At 36.5% G+C, this 19,484-nt stretch overlaps 1 protein-coding gene across 5 annotated transcripts in view; it reads left to right on the forward strand.

The window, feature by feature from the left end:
* CEP78 (centrosomal protein 78) overlaps nt 1-17,545 on the forward strand; it is a 32,658-nt gene extending 15,113 nt beyond the window's left edge. For 2 of the 5 annotated variants that reach the window (XM_072605006.1, XM_072604997.1), the window contains exons 10-17: nt 486-621; nt 2,054-2,099; nt 2,851-2,982; nt 11,398-11,475; nt 12,769-12,935; nt 13,448-13,607; nt 13,726-13,755; nt 16,548-17,545. In XM_072605006.1, coding sequence (XP_072461107.1) covers nt 486-621; nt 2,054-2,099; nt 2,851-2,982; nt 11,398-11,475; nt 12,769-12,935; nt 13,448-13,607; nt 13,726-13,755; nt 16,548-17,102 — 1,304 coding nt within the window. In that variant the 3' untranslated portion in view covers nt 17,103-17,545. The remainder of the gene's footprint in view (nt 1-485; nt 622-2,053; nt 2,100-2,850; nt 2,983-11,397; nt 11,476-12,768; nt 12,936-13,447; nt 13,608-13,725; nt 13,756-16,547) is intronic. The other 3 variants (XM_072605013.1, XM_072605022.1, XM_072605032.1) reach the window with 3 other exon arrangements.
* Nucleotides 17,546-19,484: the final 1,939 nt, after the last annotated feature.

Here is a 19,484-nt window from a genome sequence, read left to right on the forward strand (position 1 = left end):
GCAGCGTACAAGTTGATAGCATGTTGCTCAAGTGACAACCACCATTCCTATATCCTTCTCTTCAAAGGAGAAGTTTTAATGTGGCCATGCAGGGGCTAAATAGGAAAATACTAAAGTAACCTCATAATTTCTCCTGTAACAGTATTTTGGAAAGATTATTGGCATATGTCTTACACACTTGGGCTAATGGACTCAGTCTTTTCAAGCCAGTCTATGAGTTGCTAACCTTTTCAGCATATTGTGTGTGACTTAGACATCATACTAAAAATATACTTGGCACAGTACAGCAATAACATGAAATAACTGTTCTTTATAAAAGGACACTTAAGTAAAGGGGCTTATTCTGTGCTGCATTAGCTTAAATGCTACATGCATATTTTTCTTTTACCCCAGGGCATATACATGTATGCTAATCTAATTATATATACTTGCATGTTTCATATTGCTTTTGATTCTTTCCTTTAATGCCTCTTCAAACCATTTAGGAGTTACAACAGTGAAACCTCTAAGTACAGGAAGAAAGCAGTTATGTAGTAAAGATTTTTATACTCCAGAGTCATTACCACCTGGTACATATGGCTTCCTGCCCTGGCGTACCGCGGAACGAGCTAACCGGAGCAGGTAGAGTATTTTTAGCTTCTGTCCTTATAATGTAAGAAAATTATTGATCATATGAAGTATGAGCCAGACAGCTTATCAGATTGCATATATTTTGAACTCAAGTGTAAGCCACATTGGTATTCTTACTTTGCAATTTTTATACTGGGGGGAGAATTTTTGCCACGAGGGAAAAAAATTTAAACCATCAGATTTCAGTTCTTATAGAAGGATCAGTTTGTAAAAGTTATTTTTTAAAAGGCTCTGTGGGATGATTTTGAACTTGAAGTGAAATTAAGTGTTTGTGTTTCATGAGAAAAAAATTCAAAAGCATAAAAGTTTTTGAAGCACTGGAGATAAAGAGACAAAAAATAGTCTGTTCCCAAAGAGCTTACGTAGATTTCATTGACACTGTAGGCCTTTTTATCTGCTCATATGAAAGTATTTTGAGGTACATACGTCTTAGTATATGTCTAAGTATATTTTGCCTATGGTAAATGTGTTTTATTGTAAATTGTGACAGATTAAAGTGCCTTAACAATATCAGTGCATTAGAATATATTTACTTGACTTAATGAGAACTGGTCACAACTTCTCTCAGGGTCTGAACTCTTACTTTATATATAGTTCTAACAACTTTAGTTGTCTAGAGTCTAATCCAGAGAAGATGAAAAGCAATCAAGTAAATGGGGATAGATAAAAACAGTATAGTTGTGGCATTGTGTGTAGTTACACTGACAGTAATATGAAATGACAACTGACAGTGAAGACATAAAAAAACTTGGTGGTTGTGTGTCCTTGGGGCACCATCTGTGCTTAGGTCTCATGTTCTTCACTTACATAATCAGAGTTGGACTACAACAGGGGTTCTTAATCTTTTTTGTGTATGTGGACCTTTTTGGCAGTCTGGTGAAATCTGTGGATTCTTTCTCACAATGTTTTTTAATGCACAAAATAAATTATTTTTGATTACAAAGGAAATTACATTGAGATACAGTTATTAAAATATTCTAAAAGACAAATTTACATACCCCAGAATTAAAACTTCTGGACTAAATTATCTCTCTGGGCTTTTCCAGCGTTAAAGTTTTTACAGATTAAGCTTTTTGGTTGTTTTTTAAAAGAAAGAAAAAAAGGGAGAACTTTAAAAAATTGTAGTTTAAGGCTATTTAATGTAGGCCTTATCTTGATGTTTATAGTAACAGTCAAGAAAATGTGAAATTATGTTGACTGTATTCTTTCAGAAAAGAGGATATGTGAAATATTAAACTTAATACATAGAGCTTTAAAAAAATTTGGGGAGCACTTTAAAGGTTAAGGTTCATTTATCTGGAAAATTCAGTTATACAAAATAAATACTTTTCCAAGGATGTAAGTTTATTATATGTTATTGTATGTTATTATAAATTCCAACATTTTTACCTTAAAATGTGACCTAAATTAACTATCTCTTTAGGGGATTTCCACTGATTAAAACCCGAGATTTACCTTGGCCAGTTCAGGTAATATGCTAATATTTATCATATTTCAATTTTGGAGGTTGAGAGGAAATTTCTGTCCTAATTTTTCTGTTCAAGTTGACTGTCCCTTAGAAGACTTACCTTCTAGTAAGCTGTTTTTGTATCTGCAGTGTGTATCTTTAAAAATTCCTAGGGAGGTATTGCAGATGCTTAGCTTAGCAGTAAGAGGCCACATGTAGTTAAGCAGAAAACTGGTAAAGAACTCTTGCACTCATAGTATTTATCCATTCAGACAATAATTTCTACCTCCTTCCCGCTGCTTTGCAACTTAAATTAACTGTCTTTTTACAGGCTTTCCCCTTAATAAAACCCAGGATATACCTTGGCCAGTTCACTTAGTCTCAGGCCCTAGGTTTCTCCAGTGATGAGATTTGTATTAGCTCATCCTTGAAGCCCCCTTTCAGCTATGATCTAACTTCTCCTACTTATGTGAAGTCAAAAGAAAACTGTGATTCAGAGCATTGAAATTAGCTAATCCCAGTGTAACCCGTAGGAAAAAGTATCCCATCATTACATTCAGCTTTTATCTTGTATCTCTAAGACAAAATGGAAGAAAAGTGCTTGCAGATGGATTTGCACATTCGTCTGCTTGTCATATTACCCAGATATATGTACTGTCATGGATTACATGATGAAAACATCAGATAACTTTACTTAGAGTTTGGAAATGTGCTTTATTTAATATTTGATCATTTTAACCTTGCTTAAACAATGTCCTATGGTTTTCTTTAAGCAAATGGATTTTCCTGTGAAAGTAACTGTGGAGACCCCATCATGCTCAGAAACAGAAGAGTCCGAAGACACTATTTTAGAATCTCTTCCTGAAAAAACTAGCCTAACACCATACAAAATAAATGAAATACAGGTATGAGGCTATCATCTTTAAAGTTTGGATAGGTTTATTCCACTTTGTAGCTTATATTTTACAAATTTCCACAGTAATATGCTAAGTACCTTCATGAAGCCTTAACTATATTTTTACAGTAAAGTTGGGACCATCATGTAAATTTAATTCATTGGCTCATCTCTAAAAATTAATTTGATCATCCAGTATATGATTATTGTGAGTTTAAGTAACCATGGCATATTTATTTTTAAAAGAAAAAAAATACCCCATTATCTCTACCAGAAGGAATCGTGAGTCTTGAATTAGTTATCTTGGCAATAAAGAATTAGAACCAATCAAGAATAATGTAATTTAGATTTTAGCCTTGCAGTTCCTAATTTTGTAGTGAACTTGAGGCTGAGCCTGATGGAGAGAGTGAAAATGGCATGGCTGAGCCAGCCAGGCAGCTAGGGTAGAGGTAGGTAGAAGAGGCCAGAGCTTAGTAACCAGACTGACTACTTGATGGTGAACTCCTTGGCCATGGCAACCCTTTAAGGGAAGAAATACAAAATAGTAGTCTGTCCTATGCCACCCTCTTTGTTTCTAGAAATTGGGTGGCAGAATTGTACAAAAGGGGAACAGAGGTTGCCAAAAACATACAAATTTTAGGCTGACTGTAAACATTAACTAAAACACTTGGTCTGAAGTTAGAAAGAGTTGGGTTTAAATCGAGCCTTAGACACTTCATCCTACGTGACCCTGGGCAAGTCACAGTTTCCTCAGTTGTAAAATGAGGATGATAATAGCACCTATCTCTCCAGGTGGTTATGAGGATAAAATGAGATAATAATTGTAAAGCACTTAGAACAGTGCCCAGCACATAGTGATGCTAAGGAAATGTTAGCCCTTAGTAATGGCAGTAGTGTTCTGAATGCGAGAACCATGTTCACTGACTTACAAGTGGAACTTACTGGAGGAACTGAATTCTTTTGTTCTTGATATTCTCTCTATAAACAAAAGCAGAAAACCAAAGGATCACAAGTCTCTTTGAGAAGGAAATAAAGGTTTTGTGTAGTAGTTTCCTCTGACATTGAAAGGCAGCAGGAGACATTTCATGGGACTTCTAATTATCTCATTTAGCAGTGCTCATGATAACTATTTACAGAAAAACCACCATCAAAATAATTACAGTAAACTTGCCAACCTATATTGCGGAAACTGAAGGGAGAGAGAAATTCTACAGATAGCTGGATGAGATATTCCAAACGAACGTGATTTCATATTTGGTGTTTTCAATGCAAAAGTAAGCTTGGGTGAATAGAGAAGAAATTACATTAAAAATAAGAAAGCCAAAGACTTTTAAACTGCATAGAAGCCTCATGATTCAGAGATATATATCATGAATTCAGAAGACTTCTGAACATGATAAATAGCAGGTAGAGGTAGAGCCAAGATGTCTGACATTCCCCTCCAAACAGCTTTAAAATAACAATCAAATTCTGGAATGGTACAGCCAACAAAAGGTCAGAAGTCCAATACAATTTAGGAGGTTGGAGAGAGAAGTCCGTGAAACAGGAGTAGGGGGCTAGCCCAGAGCATATGTGGCAGTAACCGCAGGTGTGGACCTCAGAGGTAATGAGAGTACCAGAAACAGTTGCAGCAGTTGTGGGAACTCTCCCTCCCCAGAGACAGTAAAGAGTTTGGACAACTGGTCAGAAAGAGATTAGAGGGTTCCCCCTTTTGTGCTTGCCCTCTTCATTGCCCATTACCCAGTTCTGGATTGCAGTTCCAGGGCAGAAAGGAGAGCATGTGGTCGTAAGCAGGGGCCTAGTTTCAGTTTCAGGGCAAGGGGAGAACAGGGGCCTTAGTCACAGCTCGAGGGCAGAAAGGAGCACTAGCTCTTGGGGTTGAAAGGGAGCAGCGCAGGGGACCTTCCTGTTAAGTACCAGGAGAGCAGTGACTGCCCCTCTTTAGATCACAACACCTGAGAATCACCAAAAACTCACACATCAGTCTCTGCACCCCCACCCTAGAGCTAGCTGTGAAAAAGCCTGAAGCTGGGGACAGTCCACTCCTCCCCCCTCCAGTTTCCCTTCGCCCAACGCCATGGTAGCAGAGCCCAACCCTGACATAAAGTTCTAAGTCATGAAATGGTCTGAGAAAATGAGCAAACGGTAACAAAAGAACCTGCCAGTAAAAAACTACTACGGTGACAAGAAAGCTCAAACACCAACTCAGAAGAGAACAATGATGAGAAAACATCTACAGGCAGATTGGACAGCAAGACTTGCCAGAAGAGCCAAAGATTTCTTTTAAAAAAGAAAAAAATATGATAAACACCAAATAACAAAAAATGAAATTGGTTATATTTTAACAGAAAATTACTCTTTACTAATGCAGAAGTTGTACCTGAATCACCTTTTTTTACTGACTAGTTAGAGAAAAGATCAAAATTAGTATAAAGTTAGTGGAAAGAATAGGAATGGGGAAAAATGTCGAATCCAGTTAAAACAACTTCAGCCTGATCTGTTTAAACAAATTATTGGAGTTGCAGATTAGGAAATGAAACTGCCTTAACTATGAGATTCAAAGAACCCAAAAAGCACCTTTGTCAGCAAACACTTGACCAATTTGCCAAATAGAAAGATTTGACTGCCAAGGAAAACAGTTTAGAGTATAAACTAGTTTTCCTGTGGAGAAGGACAGTGGATGATTCAAGAATGTTTGTTTATGCTTCATGAAACAGTGGAAGGAAAAAAAAACAGTTTTTATTGAATCCTTAATGAATGACCCAGATATGCAGTCATCCCAATATAAGGGTATAAAGGTTAAATTTTGTAGTAGGAAAATGAACACATTACCTTAGGAAAAGATCTGCAAAGACTTTTATAGCCTTTTTGCCATGTGAAACTACCACAGTTGGACTCTTAAAATGAGTTAACGGGTCCTAGACATGCTGTAGAAATGTCCCTGAAGAAAAGTAGGCCAAATGTGCATAGCAGAGCTGCTTGTGGTATTTGAAAAAGGGAAAGACACCGTAAGTGTGGGGGAAAAAAACTCAGACTTTCTTGATCAAGAAAGGTAACCAGAAGATCAGCCATAACTACTACCAAGTCGTATTCCCTCTTTGACATCTGTATAAAATTTGTAGGAGACTAATGTATTTATTTATTGAGGCTCTCCTTGATGAGGTTATTCATAAGGGAACAGGCTGGTTTTTGCAAGTGGTGTTTCCCTGAGGACTGTATTATCACACTTGACTGAAGAATATAAAGAATCCAAGATTCTAGTGTGCTTATTTGTTAGGTGAAAAAAGCAGTTGATTCAGTAAAGCAAAATACCATCCAGTTCAAGTCACTTAACCTTCCTAGGCCTGTTTGCTTATTTGTAAAATGTAGAAGTTGGTGAGGATGGGCTCTGAGGTCCCTGTGAATCTGGGACGTTAATGGCTTCTCTTAAATGTCTCCCATGCTTACATCAGGCTTATATAAGATGACTTAAAAGCTGTAATAGAAATAACCTTGTTTGGCAATGTTCTTGTCATTAATGTTAAGCAAAAGCAAGAAATGGTGGAGTTGAAGTTAAAGGAAGGCCCTATAGAAGGTAAGGTGCCCAGATTGTAGTATTTGCTGATAATTTTTTTGCTAGATGATCCATAATCCCTCAAGGATTTATTTGGCCCATTATAGAAGGAAAACCTTATTCTCCAAACTATGCTATGATTAGCTTGTAGATCTCCATTGATCTGTGTTGTGAGCGTCTTTTACAGCTGTTACAAATGGACAAATTAGGCCCACAATTAAAAATAGATAATGTAGAAAATAAAAGAAGTGGTAAGATAAATAAGATGAAATGTCATATTATACAGTGGGGTCATGAACTCAGGAAATCAGTACATCTAGATTTTATGCAGAATGAAAAGTTAAATGGATTGAAGTTTATTTTAGATGTCTAATAGGTGTTATATTCCTAAAGTGACAAATGTAATTTTTGTTGAAAGAGTACCTTAGTTCTAAGGTTTTGTGAGATTGAAAACCACTCTCCAAACCATTGTAAGGGGTTTTTTTGTTAAAATTTCTAAGTTATTTATATTAGAAATAATATTTAAGTGTAAAAGCATTGAAGACATCGTTTTAGTGTTCTTTAGTTAATAAGACTGTATAGGTTTTAAGTGCTTTCCATAATTGAGAGTGAAAGATGCATGGTTTTCTTTGACTGTTCCCTGATTTGTTTCAGTGTTGGCTGAAGAAGAATCAGATTGCATTCTACAGTGTACCTGCCTTAGGAATAATGATATATGGAAATTTAAATTTAACCAGCAGATAACAGAGACCAAGCTTGTTTGCATCATGTAAACTTTTTATTTTACAAGTATTTGAATAAGATAGGGTGAAAAAACTTGAAGCTAAAGTAGTAAGAGCCACTGATAATTGGCTATCAACAAGAAAATGCTATGGAAGATCTGAAATTATAATGGAAAAAATGTTACTTCATTTATAAAAATACAGATTTACATTTTAGGAACTACTACATGTTTTAGGCAAAATTAGGTTTAGCTGTATCGGAAATAATTTGTGTAAAAGTTATATACGTAGATATCCTGCATGTACTCAGTGTCATTCCTGTTTTTAAAATATAACTAAGCTCATTTGTGGTAAATAAGACATACTTTCTATAATTATACCAAGTTAGTAATCAGAACTTATGATAATTAAGATAGTCAAATATTTATAAAGTTGATGTAAGGAATTGTAAAGAATATTATAAATTTTCACTTTAAAAAAGATTCTCTGGTACTTTCTTTACAAATTTATTCCCAAAGTTTACATCAAAAATTGAGTTCAAACCTTTTTATAAGAAGAAAGTTTTCATAAAGCCAAAAGTTCTTTGGTCCCCTGCTTTGAATAAAACCAGCTATTTCCTTAAAGTTTCAAGACCATATAAATTTTATTTCCTGAGTAAAATCTAGTAAAGCATAAGCATTGAAATAGACTTCTGAAATATTAGACAAAAGTATAAAATTTTAGAGATAATACTTGAGTTATTTCTGCTTACCCCCCCAAACATAGAGCTTTTGTGGGAAGTGTTTCCTGTCTTCCCCTCTTTGCTATTAAACTTAATCCTCCTTGATTGCTGCAGTGGATTGAAACAGTGCATTTTTCTTCTTTCTATTCCATGTTAGAAAATCTATTGTGTGTGCCCAAATAAAATGATAGTAATAAAGGAAATTGTGGCCAAACTATACCCAGTGTCCTTGATATATAATACATTTATGGAAAAAAGGTTAATATAGGGCAATCTCATTCTGAAATGTATTTATAGAGTATTTTTCAAAGCAATAAAATTATTAAAAGCTAGGATAGTTTTCAGAACTCCTTAAAATATTTAATATACCCAAACATAGATATTTTCCTCAAGTCTGAGACTGTCCACACAACACAATATGTGCTAAATGTCCAGATTTGGGCATTATGTAGAAAAACAGATTTAAAATTAACTTTTTGTCCAGATGTTCATTTCTGTGTTGACCTGGTCTTTGTCATGAAATCATGTCAGATAAGATTTTGTAATCCTGTGCGATTGAATAATCTAGGGCAGATAGACTACCCTTAATAGTATATGATAGTTTTCTAAGGTAGAGGTAGTCTTCTCTTTTCAAGGGTCAGAATTTAACAGTTTTTAAAATTATTTTACATGATTGGTTAGGATGTGTTTGTCCGCGTGCTTTGCTAATAATGGCAAGCTTATCAGTAACCAAAGTCTGTACCTTTACCCTCTCTGCTCCCTTACCCCTCTTCACCTGCCCTCCTCACAAGTATCTGATTAGTCTCAAAGGTGAAATAGTATTAAAAAAAAAAAATACGTGCAGATTCATCATTCTGACTAAAACGAATTGCAAAGCGCGTGTATTATTTATCACAATCAGATTCTCAGAGTTAGAAGGGATCTTGAAGGCTCCCAGTACAAGCTATACCTAAACAAAAGTCCTATTTACAACATCACCAACAAGTGGTTATCCATTATTCTTTTGAAATCCTAGAGTAACTGTAGAACTGATATTTCTAGGAGCTGCGCATTGTATTCTAAGTGGTTAGGGAGTTGTTGGGGGGGGGGGGGAGTTGGTGGTGTTTTTTACACATGAAACCTAAACTTGCTTCTTTGCCACTTGTTCCTGGGATTTTGTTTTGGTTCTCTCCTTTATGGTCAAGCAGAACAAATCCAAACCCTTTTTCATACAGCAGTCTTTAAAATAGACAACGTGGAATATAAAGAAAAGAATCCTAACAATAGTCTCACATGTGCTCTATTGGGGAGAGTGGGTTTCAGTGAGTTAAAAGGAAAAAATAGGGTTCTGTGGTTTAGGATCCTACAGAGAAAATCAGCTCATAAAGGATGAGGTGCTGCAGAGAATGAAATTCTCACAGCATAGATCCAGTGAGAACTGAAGGGAGAAATTAGCTATAGTCTCTTCTGTGACCTAGCTACACTGGTCTTTCTAGTACTCACTCACTCAGGATGCACACACCCCATCTGCCTACACTGGCTGTTTCTGTGCTTGAAATGTTCTGCCTTCTTGCTTTATGATGCAACACAGGCATCATCTTCTACATGAAGACTACCTGACTTCCCCCTCTATTGCTAGTGCCCTCTCTCCCAAACTGCCTTATTTAACTACTTTGTATTTACTCTGTTCCATAGAGTCATTCTGTATACTTTATGCTCCAGCCAACTTGGACAGTTGGTCCATCAGTTGATTAGCATTAATTAAATGTGCCAAGGGTGGGAATACGAAAAAGAAAAACTCCCTGACCTCAGGGAGCTACCAATCTTATGAAGAAAGACAACACACAAAAGGAAGCTGAAGCGGGGATGGGGGACCAGGCATTGCAGCCCAAGGAAAATAAAGAGATGGCAACCTAGGTTCCCTGCTTAAATGGAGGTTGGGGAAAGAGCCATTCAGCCAGAGGGCTTTTGAGGAGGTATCAGTTCCCCAAGGGAAGTGATCTGACAGGATGAGGAGGTTTCCAGAGTGATGTCAGAGGTCTAGAGGAGAGTGACTAGGGCAGGAATGAGGAGAAAAAGGGTTCTTTTGCCAGCAGACTATTCTTACCTGTCATTTCTGGGTATCATTTTTCCCTGTGCCTGAAATGAATAAGGTCCAGCTCTCCAAAGATAAAAGAATAAAAAAAGCATTTATTTAGCACTTAACTCTGGGCACAACTCCCTTCTGACCAAAACTTTTCCCTCCAAAGTTATCTTTTAGGTGCCAAATCCAGCAGTCTTTTCTTGGTCTTCTCCTTGACCTTTCTGCAGCCTTTGACACTGTTGACCATTCGTCCTTAATACTCCATTTTCTCTGGGTTTTCAGGAGCTACTTTCCTGGTTTTCCTCTTACCTATCAGACCACCCATTCCCTGTCTTCTTTATTGGATCCTCCTCCAGAACATGTCCTCTACCCTTAGGTGTCCCTCGGGATCTGTCCTGGGCCCCTTTCTCCCCTCTCTTTATACTGTTACTTGGTCATCTCATAAGCTCCCATGGATTAATCATCTCTGTGCTAATGATTCTCAAATCTTCCAGCTCCAATCTTATATCTCCAATTGCCTTTCAGACCTCTCAAACTGGATGTGTAGTAAACTCAATTTTAAACTCATTATATCCAAAACAACTCATTATCTTTTCCCAAAACTCACACACTGTCAATAAAATTCCAGTGTCCTCCTGTTGCCTCCAAATGCTAATACAAAATCCTTTGTTTGGCATTCAGAACCCTTTATAACTGAGCTCCTTTCTGCCTTTCCAATCTTCTTTCACTTTATTCCCTGCCATATATTCTTCCATCTAGTGACACTGACCTCCTGGCTACTCTAAGACCCTCTTGACTACAGGTCTCTTGTCCACCCTTCTTAGAATGCTCTCCTTCCTCTTCCAACAACTAACCTCCCTGATTTCTTTTAAGGCCCACCTAAAATAACACCTCTTACAGGAAGCTGTCCCCAACCCTTTTTAATTTCAAGATCTTTTCTCTCAATTATTTCTTATTTATCCTGTATATAACTTGCTTTGTATATATTTGCATATTTTCTCTCCCATTATATAATGAAAGTTCCTTGAGGAGAGAAATCATGTTTTACTTCCTTTTTGTGTTTATTGTGTTTAGTATGGTACCTGGAAAATAGTAGATGTCTTAATAAGTGTTTATTGATTGACTTGTATACTCTGCCAAAAAAAAACTTAATTTCTTTGAACATGAGTTTGTCTTCAAATTAGCAAATTGGACTAGATGACCCATAAGTTACCTTTTATTTTAAAAATTTGCTTTTTAGAGCTTATTGAAGCCTATAAGATACTCTGTCAAACCTTCCCATTTTATGGATGAAGAAGTTGTAGCCTAAGATCTTCCCCCTTTTTCAGGTCTTTCTAAATTCTAATCATTTTTCTGGTTTTCCACAGGAGAAGTTGGAAGAGTGCATAGAGCAACTAAAAGCAGAAAGGATTATGAGAATCAAGGCTGACGAACGAATAACTGAGGTAAAATTCAAATGAATTTATATTTTTGTGACCTGTATTGGAGCTGAGATATTTAGACTTTAGAATGAAGTTTAAATTAGAAAGTACATTTGAAAATTGGTCACTGTCTATTAACGTTAGTGTTGAATTCATGTACATATTCCATTAATTAGCCTAAAATATAAGGGCAAAAAACTTAGTTATTTCTGTGTTTTGTTTGGCTTTGTTTACTCATTAAGCACTGGTAACATAGAGGGTGGAAAAGAAATTTAAGACATAAGCAGTCTTGGGGTGCTTGTAATTTGCGAAGGAAGATGTGGGACCACTTGGAGTATCAAAGTAAGTATAAAATAATAAAGAAGAGACACTGTTAATGTGCCAAAGGAAACACAAGCCAACGGAGCGACTCAGGGCTAGGAAAGGCTTTGTGAAAGTGAAGCCTGGCTTTGCGGGAAGCCATGGAAGGGCATTCATTTAGCAGATGCAGTTTATAAAGTACCTACAGTAGCAGAGCAGAAAGGGGGACATGAGCAAGGGCATCGATGAAAGAATGAGCGCAGCAACCTGGTCCGAGAACATGATGGAAGCAGGAGCAGTGTGGCAGGATTGGCAGGCTGATGGAGAACCTTGAACATGGCCTTGAAAAGGTGAATTCAACAAGCAACAGAGAGAAACTTTAGGAATTAATGCTACAGTTCCCTGTAAGGATATTTTAGAAACACAAATGAACACATTACATGTTTCTCCTTCAATTTTGGAGGTTAGTTTAAACTTCTATATATTTAAAATCAGACTTTTAATTTCATTTCCTAATTAACAGAACGTTTTAAACATTTTTCTAAAAAAGTAGGCATTTTCTGGAAACCTGGCATGAATTGAACCTGTCATTGTAATTTTTTTTGGTTATGTAATCATTTAGGCTTATAGAACCACAAGTTTTCTCTATAGTCCCTTAGAAGAGGTAGCATGGAAGCTGGCCTCAGAGTCAGGCCTCAGGAAGATGTGAGTTCAAGTCCCACTTCTGACATGCAAGTCATTAGACCTCTGGTGCCCAGACAGCTCTCTAAAACTATGTAATTGCAAAGCAGTTTCTGATAGCTCTTGGTAGAAGTGGCTTTACTGGGAGCTTCTATACTACTTTGAAGAAAAATTTAATAAATAAAAACTGAATCTGAGTTTTTATGCTATTTTACCCTAATTTGGGGGGAAATTGTATCTTTTCATAGTGGGTGGAATACAACAAGTTTCTTAATCCTTTTTTCATTAAAGCTTTGTTTCTTGTTTGCAATAAATGACAATTATGTTCTTTTTTAGCTGGAACTTGAAAATTCCCAGTTGCGAAATATAAATTTCTCTCTATCTGAGGCTCTTCATGCACAGTCACTGGCAACCATGATTTTGGAAGATGATGGAGTTTTGGGCAGTATTGAGACATCTTTCCAAAAGTTCCATGCTTTTTTGGATCTCCTTAAAGATGCTGGGTAGGTTATATGCTGTTTTCTTCCCTTGGCTTAACTTTAGCTTTTGAAATTTTTGTCACTTGCCTAAGGAAGGTTCAGTATTCAACTAAATTGCACATATAACAAAATGGTTTCTCCACTGACATGGGTAAAGCTCCATCAAATTAAAAATCATATTGTATTACACTAAAAAAATGAATACATGGTGAATTTGTATTGCTAAAGGGTTAGGTAGAAAGTACATTCCTGCAAGAATAACCCTATGAAAGCAGTAACTGACAGGTGTGAGATCAAGGAATGCAAATAAAAGTGATACTATTTACAATAGTTTATTGGAAGATTCTTCTCAAAATTTGAACAACCACCCAAGAGAGTACAAGAAGATAATTCATGGTGAATGAGTCAGGGAAAGGATCCTGTTTTGAGACCAAATATGGGACTCCATTTTGGCCAGCTTCTTTGCTCTGATCTGAGACATTTGTATGCATTTATAATAACTATTGATTCTTCTCCTTACCCAACCTTTCTTCTAGACTTGGGCAGCTCGCCACAGTAGCTGGTATAAATCAGTCAGACTTTGATTTCCTCGATCATCCCCAGATGAACTCTACAATTAATGCTGTACTTATAGAAGAAAAGAAGGAACTTGAAGAAAGGTCAGAACCTAACCTAGGACAGATACAGAGCATCCAGGTAAGTGAAGGTATACCAGGAGCAGGCACACAACCTTCAAGCTATGCCTTTTCTCTCAATTTCATTTTGGTGTTATCCACCCTAGTCTAATAAAGAATCTTTTGATTTCATTGTTTAGGACATTACTGAGAAGATCTCTTCAATAACAGTAGGTTCATAATTTAACCTTGCAAATACTGCAAATGTTCAGTTTATTTTAGTACGTTGCAAATAGTGAAATATTAAAATTACATTGTTATCCGTTATTCATTTCATGTTACTTTTATTTAATATGTACTAGACTATAATGTAATTGGAAAATTAGGTGGCACAGTGGATAAAATGCTGGGTTAGAAGTTAGAAAGACTCATCTTGAGTTTAAATTTGGCTTCAGACACTTATTAGCTCTGTGACCTTGGCCAAGTCACATGATCCTCTTTGCCTCTGTTTTCTCATCTGTAAAATGAGAAGGAAATGGCAAACCATTCCGGTATCTTTGCTAAGAAAACCCTGAAAACAACTGAAGTACAGAAATAGTATAATTATTTATACAATCAGACCATAAATTAAAATGTTAGTATTTACTAGTATACCTACAAGTCGACAAACATTTGTAAGTGCCTACTATGTGCCAAACACTGTGCTAACCTCTGGAAATTCAAAACAAGGCAAAAAACAATTCTTGCTCTCAAGGAGTTTCCCTAGTGAAGGAGACAATATACAGGCAACTGCGTATGGACAAGATACAGAATAAATGGGAGCTATCTGCGGGGAGGCACTAATATTAACGTAAAGAGAGAAAGTTTCTTACATGAGATTGGAGTTTAACTGAGAGTTGAATGAAGTCAAGGAAGCCAAGAAGAAGGTGGAAATGAGAAGGGAGACAATTCCAGGATCAAGGGATACCCATGAAAATACCCAGAGTTGAGAAATGGAGTCTTATGTGAGAAATAGTAAGGAAGACAAGGTCACTGAGTCTGATGAGGGGCAGAGTGAGGAGAAGGGAGGTGTTGTTAAGTATGAGAAGACTAGAACAGTGAAAAGGAACCAGGTTATAAAGGGCTTTAAAGGCCTAACAGAGGATTTTATGTTTGACACTGGAATTGATCGGGAAGGGTGTGACATCAGCAGATTTGCCATTTAGTAAGATCATATTGATAACCGTTGTGGAGGATGAACAGGACTGAAGAGTCTTGAGGCAGGGAGATCAGCCAGCAAACCATTGCAGAAGTCTAGCTGTGAGGTAATAAGGGTGAGGACCAGGGTGATGGCAGGGTTAGAAGACAAAAAGAGGGTAGAAAAAGAGAAGGGTATATACAAGAGAGATGTGACAAAAGTAGAAATGAGAAAGTTAGAAAGATTTAGCAACTGACTAGAAAGTAGAGGGATGATGTGTAAGTTGAGGAGCCTAGAATCTTAGAGCTAGAAAACATGAAATTTAATATAATGCTTTAAATTTACAAGTAGCTTTTCTAGTTTTGCTTGTTTCTCACAGTATAATAAGATGTAGTTTTCTTATTTTATAGGTGGGTAAAATGAGGTTCAAACTGAAAGGGGTCATCTATTCTGAAACAGAAACTCAAGAAAGGTTATGACTTGCCCAAAGTTACATGTTGTTCAGTCACTTCAGTCATTTTCTACTCCTGGTAAACTCTTCTGGGGTTTTCTTGGCAAAGATACAGGAGTGGTTTGCCATTTTTTTTCCAGTTCATTTGATTGATGGTGAAATGGAGACAAACAGGGTTAAGTGACTTGCCCAGGGCAGCACAGTTAGGAGGTGTCAGAAACCAGATTTGAACTCAGGAAGCTGGGTCTTCTTGACTCCAGACTCCACTGTATTCACTGTTACCTACCTGTGCCTCCAAAGTTACATAGCAGCTAGTACAACCTGAACTGGAATCTAGATAACTCCTAGGCCAGTGATCTCTCTTTTGTACTACTGGTTTGAGAAGAGTTTTATTGTGAGGAAAATGCTAAATAATTCAGTTGTTTATAAAGAGAGGAAAAACAGAAATGGGCTTAAATAATGGTAAGTTAAACCAAAAAGTTAGTTAAGCATTGAATTAGGTTACCAATGAATTCTGTGTACAGAAGTTTTTGAAGATGGAATATACATGGACATTATCTAGAATGACTGAGACTTTCACATACTTTGAAGTAAGAACTAGGCCCCTTGATCTCTTAAGAGTCTTTCCAGATCAATGATTAATATATAGGTACCTTTATAGATTTAACAAAATAAAAAAATGAGATTTTAAGATGAGAAACTTTGAGAGCCTTTTGACAATTTGCCATATACTGGTATAAACAAACTTTCAGGATGGCAGAAAATAAGAAATTGGAATAAAAAGCACAGTAATACAAATTAAGTAGTATGAATGAATAATAAGAGATCAAAAAAGCATTGGGTTTTTTTAAGGGTTCTTATATAAGTAAATGTATATGTAGATATGTGTTTCTAGCAGGGGAAAGTTGGGAGTCAGTTTTTAGTTATGCAGATTAATAAGAGGATCCCAGGCAGTTTTTTTTTAAATGGGCTCTCACTGACTTAGTTGTGTTCAATGTATAAAAATATCCATCTGCATGGAGGTGACCCGCAGAAACTTCCTTTCCCCAGCCTCCTGCTTTCTCTTTTCTCCCTGTTGTAGGTCCCTTTTGAAGCACATCCTATTTATTATAAGTTTTCACCTGCTGTCCCCATTCTTGAGACTTTGTAGGCAATGGGAAATGCACTTAGACATAGCCGAGTAATTATCGAAGCTTCTGAAGAGCAAAATAGTCCCCCAGTTGGAGAAATGATCCCCAGAACTTTATAGGTAATCAGCGATTGAATCTAAAATGTCTTTTATGTTTATTAATAAAGTCACAGTAGCCAATAGAAATTTCAGGTTATTGTTAAGTGGTTTCAGACTATTAATTAAGATGATTTTGACTAATTGGAATTGTACTTTTCAATTTCAGAAAGTTAGTGGTGATATTAGAACTTCTTTGCCTCTTGACAATTTCCAGTTTCCAGTTTCTACTCTGGAGGCCTTATCTTCTTCCAAAGAAGTTCACAGAATCAAGAGCACTGATCAACAGGTTCCTCCTGAAGAATTTGTTCCCACACCATCATTATCGTTTTTAGCAAATGTGATTGTTGAAGCTCAAGATCAAGGAAAAGAAGAGGAGTCTTCCAGAAATAGTAGAAGTTCCTCAGAGAAAAGTGCCAGAATGAGTGAACATACTTCAAAACATTCTTCAAAGAAACAGTCTGAAAGTTGTTCTCATTCCTTCTCTGAGAGCCTGATAAGCCAGAACAGCAAAGGACATGGGGAGCATACACCTTTGGCTCATGAAAAATTAAAACATCTGGCTTCAAAAAAATTTAGTCTTACTAGGAAAGAGACAGGAGATGTGGCAGTAATATCCAAGACAGATAAAAGTAAACACAAAACATCAGAACATTCTAAGGGTGAAACAGTAGTATCTGATGCTGAAATTCCAGAAAGTATCTATTCTCTATCAAGCGCATGACTTGGGTCTAGGTATTTGAAATTATGTCTTGCCTTAAAAATTTTAATAAACTTGGAAGCATGGACCTGGAAACCATTTGAGAAACTTTACTATATTTTATAATGATGAAATATTTGGGGTTTATATTCTCCTCATAGTATAAATGTTCGAACAGGGTTTTGTTACAGATACTCAGATCTGTAAAGGATCTTTGATTTCCCCAGCTTTCTTGAACCTTTTTTTATATCTTCTTTTTTCATTTACATGTAAAAATGTTTAACATTTGTTTTTTAAAATTTTGAGTTCCACATTCTCTCCTCACACCCTGCCTTAAGAAGATAAACAATTTGACATAGGTTATGCATGTTGAGTTATGCAAAACATATTTCCATTATTATTGTTGTAAAAGAAAACTTAGACACCCCCCCAAAAAAATAAAGTAAAAAAGTATGCTTTGATGTGCATTCGGACTCTTATCAGTTCTTTCTCTGGAAATGGATAGCATTTTTCAATGAGTCCTTCAGAGTTATCTTGAATCATTATATTCCTGAGAATAGCTAAATCATTGATCATCCTGCAATATTACTGTTACTATCTACAATGTTTTCCTGGTTCTACTCACTTCACTTTGCATCAGTTCATCTAAGTCTTTCCAGGTTTTCTGAAAATATCCTGTTTTTCATTTCTTATAGCACAATGGTATTTCATCACCATCATATATCGCAGTTCATTCAGCCATTCCACAATTGTTTGGAATTCCCTCAGTTTCCAATTCTTTCCCACCACTTAAAGAGCTGCTATAAATATTTTTGTGGGTAACTAGGTGGTGCAGTAGATAGAGTGCTGGGTCCTGAGTCAAGAAAACCCTAGTTCAAATGTGGCATCAAATAGTTGCTTACTGTGTAACCCTAGGCAAGTCATTTTATCTGGTTTGCCTCTGTTTCCTTGTCTGTAAAATGAGGTGGAGAAGGAAATGACAAACTTCTCCAGTATCTTTGCCAAGAAAACCCCAAATGGTGTCACAAAGAGTCTTGCATTACTAAAACAACACAGCAAAAAATATGACCTTTCCCCCTTTTTTTTTGCTTCTCTTTGGAATACAGACCTATAAGTGCTACTGCTGTGTCAAAGGCTATGCATGGTTTTTGGGGCATAATTCCAAATTGCTCTCCAGAATGGATGGATCAGATCACAACAGTATCACAATAATCAGTTTTCCAGTTTTCCCACATCCCCTCAAGCATTTGTCATTTTCCTCTTCTGTCATATTACCTGATATGTTAGGTGTGAGGTAGTGCCTCAAAGCTGTTTTAATTTGCATTTCTCTAATCAGTAGTTATTGGGAATATTTTTTCATATGACTAGAGATAGCTTTGATTTCTTTGTATGAAAACTCTTCAAATCCTTTGACCATTTATCAGTTGGGGAATGACTTGTATTCTTATAAATTTGACTCAGTTCTCTATAGTTTTGAGTTAAAAGGCTTTTATCAGAAAAACTTGCTGTAAACATTTTTCTCAATTTTCTGCTTTCCTTCTAATCTTGGCTACATTGGTTTTATTTGTGCAAACCCATTTTAATTTAATGTCATTTCCCTCGGTTTAGCCTTCTCTCTCTCATTCTGTCCCTCCTCAAGTGTTTTCCTTTTGACCACTGCTTCCCCCAATTTTCCCTCCCTTCTATCAGCCTGCTCCCTCCACTTTTCTTATCACTCTCCCTTCCTCCTTCCTTGTAGGGATTTGTATACACAGCTGTGTATATTAGTTCCTCTTTGAGCCAACTGAGATGAAGGTAAAGCTTGAGCACTGCCTGCCTGCCCCTCCCAACTTCCCTTTCCCCTCCACCCCCTACCCTCCACCCCCCACCCCCGCCTATTTTCACCTGCATTGTAAAAGCTCGTGCCTTTTTTTCTGTGAGATAATTTACCCCATTCTACCTCTCCTTTCCCCTTTTCCCACTGCATACCTTAATTTTATTTTCTGAATAACATCCTATCAATAGTCAACTAACACCCATGCCCTCTATGTAGACTTCTAACTGTCCTAATTATGATAAATTTCTTCAGAATTAAAAGTATCCTCTTCCTATGTAGAAATGTAAGCAGTTTAACCTTATTGAATCCCTTATTATTTCCCGTTTATCTTTTTATGCTTCTCTTGAATCTTATATTTGAAAGTAAAATTTTCCACTCAGCTCTGAACTTTTAACCAGACATTTCGATATTGTCTTTCACATTTTACGTTCTTATTCTAGGATATCAAGGCAGAATTTCCTTGATAATTTCTTGAAATGCAAAGTTTAGACTCTTTTTGATCATTGCTTTTAGGTAGTCCAACAATTTTTAAGTTATCCCTCCTCATTCTGTTTTCCAGGTTGATTGTTTTTGCAATGAAATATTTCAGA

Source organism: Notamacropus eugenii, chromosome 1, assembly GCF_028372415.1.
Source record: "Notamacropus eugenii isolate mMacEug1 chromosome 1, mMacEug1.pri_v2, whole genome shotgun sequence".
In the NCBI taxonomy this organism is placed as follows: domain Eukaryota; kingdom Metazoa; phylum Chordata; class Mammalia; order Diprotodontia; family Macropodidae; genus Notamacropus; species Notamacropus eugenii.